General features: G+C 45.9%; 1 protein-coding gene across 1 annotated transcript in view; it reads right to left on the reverse strand.

Annotated features, from left to right (window-relative positions):
• Positions 1 to 4878, reverse strand: part of IVD (isovaleryl-CoA dehydrogenase) — a 22535-nt gene extending 17657 nt beyond the window's left edge. The window contains exons 1-3 of the mRNA XM_006831769.1: positions 4725 to 4878; positions 2484 to 2573; positions 2221 to 2272 (exon numbers count right to left, since the gene is read on the reverse strand). Coding sequence (XP_006831832.1) covers positions 2221 to 2272; positions 2484 to 2573; positions 4725 to 4877 — 295 coding nt within the window. The 5' untranslated portion in view covers position 4878. The remainder of the gene's footprint in view (positions 1 to 2220; positions 2273 to 2483; positions 2574 to 4724) is intronic.
• Positions 4879 to 5109: the final 231 nt, after the last annotated feature.

Genomic DNA, 5109 nt, shown 5'->3' on the forward strand with positions numbered 1-5109 from the left:
GCACAGGAGGCACTCACTCATCTCTGCCAAGAAATTTGGAAGACAACTATCTGGCTGACTGATTGGAAGAAATCCATGTTTGTGCCCATTCGAAAGAGAGGTGACCCAACGGAATGCGGAAATCATCGGACAATCTCCTTGATATCTCTTGCAAATAAAGTTTTACTAAAGGTAATACAGAAACGGCTACAATCATACATTGACAGAGAACTGCCAGAGGTTCAAGCCAGATTCAGAAGAGGCCGTGGAATGAGGGCTATCATTAGTGATGTCCGATGGATTTTGGCTGAAAGCAGAGAATATCAGAAAGATGTTTGCCTCTGCTTTATTGACTATGCAAAGGCTTTTGATTTGTGTGGATCATGACAAGCTATGGACAACATTGCGAAGCACGAATAATCCGGAACACTTAATTGTGCTCATGAGCAATCTGTACCTGGACCAAGAGGCAGTTGTTTGAACAGAACATGGGGACACTGAATGGTTTAAAATTAATAAAGGTGTGCGAAAAGGTTGTATTCTTTCACCATACTTTTTCAACCTGTATGCTGAGCAAATAATCAGAGAACCTGGCTTATATGAAGAAAAATGTGGCATCAGGATTAGAGGAAGACTCATTAAAACCCTGCAATATGCAGATGATACAACCTTGCTTGCTGAAAGTGAAGAGGACTTAAAACTTAAAAAATAAATAAATAAAAGAAGAGGTATTTGACTTACATCATAATCGACTTAGTCAGGGATCGACTTAATCAGGGACTGATTTAGTCAGGAACTACCTGTACTTGACATAAATTTTTCAGATCAACTCAAATCTCAGGAACTGTCTGTCTTCCAAGTGGAGTCCCTGGGTGGTGTAAATAGTTAACACCTTCAGCTGCTAAACAAAGTGTCGAAGGTTCGAGTCTTAACACCCTTAGCTGCTAACCAAAAGTGTGGAAGACAAGGTCTACCCAGAGACTCCTCAGAAGGAAAACCTTGTAATCTACTTCCAAAAAATTAGTCACTGAAAGTTCTCTGGAGCACAGTTGTACTCTTGATGCACATAAGGTTACCGTGAGTCAGAATTTACTGACAGCAACTGGTCTTGTAGTCCTTCAGGTGGTGACTAGGAAAGATGTGTGTAAGGAGAAATACAATCTTCCTCCTTTATTCTGGTGCCCAGCCTGAATACAGGTTGAAGTAAGATGGTTTGTCCAGGCCTGGGCTGATAAGTCCACAGCTTCATCTCTTTACTGGACACTGCAAATCAGGCTGGGCCTTTGCTTCAGAGGCCAACAGTTCAACCAGAACCCAGCAGCAGCTACTTGACTTTATTCCCCTGGAAGCAAGTAGTTTAAGTCCTACACATGGCCCTGGGCAGATTCAGACTCCAATCCCTCCAAAAGCACAGCCAGTTCCATACAGACATGCCTGAACTGAGTCTTCCTGATCTAAAGCCCTGTGTAGGACAGGAAGAGCGAGTTGCCAAAACAACCCCTAGATCTGAAGTATCTAAACTCCGAAACAAAAGCACCTAGGGGAGCTTATGATTGTTGTTAAGTACCGTAAAGTCGGTTCTGACTCATAGCGACCCTGTATAGGGTTTCTGAGGAGCCGCTGATAGGCTTGAACTGTCAACTTTGCGGTTAGCAGTCCAGTGCTTATCCTAAAGTGCCATACCAGAACTCAGCATGCAGAATTCAGAAACCATTAAGAATGCAGCACATCTCACTGGATCAGAAGTGATTCTGATCTAAGGTGAACTACACCTTGGTCTCCTTGACATCACTGGTAAGGAGCTCTAGTAGCGTAGGGGTTACAAATCAGGCTGCTAACAGCAAGGTCGGCAGTTCGAAACTACCAACAGTTCCACAGGAGAAAGATGAGGCTTTCTGCTCCTGTAAAGATTTACAACCTCGGAAACCCTGTACAGGGTCGCTATGAGTCGGAACTGACTCCATGGTACTTAACAACAACAACAACTCTTCTTTTTCAACTTCAAGAGAGAAGGAACTCTGGCTTTCTGAGTGTGATCTTTCCCTTCCTTTCCTACTTCTTTTTGGAATCAGGGCTTCAGTCCAGTTCTACCCCCGGCTGAGAATATATATATATGTCTGAGGTGGCAATACCAATTCTCATCAGTGTGTTCAGCTGGAATGAAACAGTTCAAAGGTCAGTTTGGAACTGTGTTAAACAGCACATAAGGAAAATTCTCTTGAGGGAAAGAATAATACTCACCAGGGGCTGTGATGCCCAATACTCCCAGGGTTCCCAGCTGCTTCCAAAATTCCTGTTAACAGAATAGCATGAGTAGTGAGAAAACAGGTGCCTAGCACACCTGGAGCAAAAAGACTCAAATGCTTCAGAGAAAGGGGTTACATTTTTAGGGAGGTCTCATTTTCCAGAAGTCTGAGTGCGTGCTTTAGGCAACAGAGTAATTCCCAGCCGGCCCAGCAACAACAGACTGCCCACTGTCCCCAGGCCTGAGCCTCACAACTCACTCGAAGGTTCTTGAATTCATTGCTTTGATCAATCTCCTGGGCCTTGGGGGCCAAGTGCTCCTGAAGGAATTTAACCATGGTATGGCGAAGCTAGAGGGAGAGAGTTAGACAAATTTGTGGAAACCAGTACATGAATACTTCTGAAAGCAGTCCTCCATTACTGGGGAAACAGCCCAATCTTCCAGATCACAAGGAACCTCACCAAACAACATCAAACTGTAATTTTAAGGCCCCACTAGTTTATGCTTCCTCAGACTGTCTTCACCCCTTTTTATTATAAAATAATTCAATGTCTTCCCCTTGTATGCACAATAAAACACAAGCTAAGAGACCCTGCAAGAGTTGCCCTCTGCCTACCTTTCAGCCTTCCCTAGAACCTTTCTCACTTCCTGTACCATGCATGCGCCAGCCACTTCTTCTCAGTTCTTGGCAGAGTCCAGCTGTCTTCTGGCCCAGCCCATATGATACGGGGATTACACAGAACCAAAAAGAAATAAACCCATGGCAAATTATCAGCCTGTAGTTCCCATTAGTCACAAGGAATGAACAGTAAATTAAGAGTGGAAAGGTAACAAAAAGTAGATAGAGAAGCCGTCAAAAAGTTCATGGGAAAATTCCATTATATTTTAAATCTATTTTTCCAGGAAGTTTTGAAGCCCCTTCATACATTATGGTGGTGGTTATGTGCCATGGAGTCGGTTCCAACTCATAGAGACCCTGTAAAGGGTTTCCGAGGCTGTAAATCTTTATGGGAACAGAAAGCCTCATCTTTCTCCCGTGGAACAGCTGGTAGTTTTGAACTGCTGACCTTAAGGTTCACAGCCCGATTCGTAACCACTACGCTACCAGACATTATAGCTTCTAAATACACAGAAAGAAAAAGAAAGAGGGAAAGGGAGGGAGAGAGAGAATATATATACGTACACACCACACCCTCCTTTTCGTGTGCGTGGGGGGCGGGAGGGCTCAAGGAGCCCTTCTGGCATGGTGGTTAAAGCACTCTGCCACTACCAAAAAGGTCTGTGATTTGAACCCACCATTAGCTCTGCAGTAGAAAGATGTGGCAGTCTGTTTCCATAAAGATTTACAATCTTGGAAATCCTATGAAGCAATTCTATTCTATCCTGTTGTTGTTAAGTACCAACAAGTTGGTTTTGACTCATAGCAGCCCTGTATAGGGTTTCCAAGGAATGGCTGGTGAGCTTGAACCACTGACCTTTTGGTTCAAACCAACCTTACATTAACATGCAGTGCCACACCAGGATTTCATTCTGTCCTAGTGGGACATTCTGCTATGAGTCAGAATGACTCTGGCAATGGGTTTTGTTTTGATTATGGGCTTTGGCGTTCAAATCATTGCCAATTGCAATAAGGGAATCACATTTGTGGGAACTCCATTCAGTTTTCAGTGTGAGCACACACCTCCCATTATAGGAAATGTAGGAAATTATAGGAAATGCTCTGTTTGTAAGCACATAGCTTAATTTCTTGGTCAGTTTTGTGCTTTGACGTTGTTGCTGTTGTTAAGTGCCATCCAGGTGGTTTCGACCCATAGCGACCCTATATAGTGTTTCCAAGGTTGGTGGACCTTGCAGTCCAGAGCATTAACGTGCAGGGCCACATATGCTAAAGAATGAAAACCAGATCACTTTGTGCATTATGGAACCTCACCTGGAGGGTATTCAAAAAGATTCTCTGGTGATGATATCAACCAGCCTTCCATCAGTGCTGAATTATAAGTGGACTTCATACAGATCGAAGGCCCGTTTACTACAAACTGGAGTCGCTGGATGGCGCAGTTGTTCAGTGCCTAACAACTACTTCAGCCACTCTGAAATGCCTTGGAAGAAAGGCCTGGCGGTCTACTTCCGAAAGTCATGGCGCTGAAAACCCTATGGAGCAGTTATCCTGAAGTCGCCCTGAGTCAGAATCAACTGGACGGCAACCAGCTACCATAGCATGTAGCCCCCGCTCCTTCACCAAAACATCAGTTTACTCAAGGGTTTTCCTCTGCTCTTTTCCTCACCTTCCTCAGCCCTGCCTTGCTAGCTAAACTCTTTCCTCCACAGAGGTGAGCCTAAGCATAAAGGGTGAAGACGAGGGCCTCTTCCCCACCACCCAAGCCCCATGAACTTAAACCGCAGTTGACTGGGCGTTAGGTAGAAGAACGCGGAAAGGTCAGCAAGGCCGAAGGGGCCTGACATGAGGCCTTCCGGCTGGGAAGAGGGTCCATCTCCCTACCTGCTTCTGTTCTGCACTCAGCCCATTGATCGTATCATCCACCGGCAACACCGAGTGAGCCCTCTGGGAAATTAGGCCGGAGAGCGGCGGCACTAACGGCCGCAGTCTCCAGCTCCCAACACACGAACCCAGACGCCAAGCTGCAGTCGCCATCTCTGCCCAGTACCCCGATCGGGAGCTACTATTGAGTCGCGGCTCCACCAATCACCGGTTGCGCCGTCCGGGATGGAGGGTGGGTCTCGAACAGCCTATCAGCGTTCGCTGCTCACTGAAGGCGGTGCTGCACTTGGCCAACACACAAACCAACTGGCTGTGGCCGCCAGCTGCTGGCGAGTCCGCGTTTCCTGAGTAGCCGGGAACTGGTGTGTGCTGGCAGAGTTGGGCC

Source organism: Chrysochloris asiatica, unplaced genomic scaffold (genome assembly GCF_000296735.1).
Source record: "Chrysochloris asiatica unplaced genomic scaffold, ChrAsi1.0 scaffold00004, whole genome shotgun sequence".
Lineage (NCBI taxonomy): Eukaryota > Metazoa > Chordata > Mammalia > Afrosoricida > Chrysochloridae > Chrysochloris > Chrysochloris asiatica.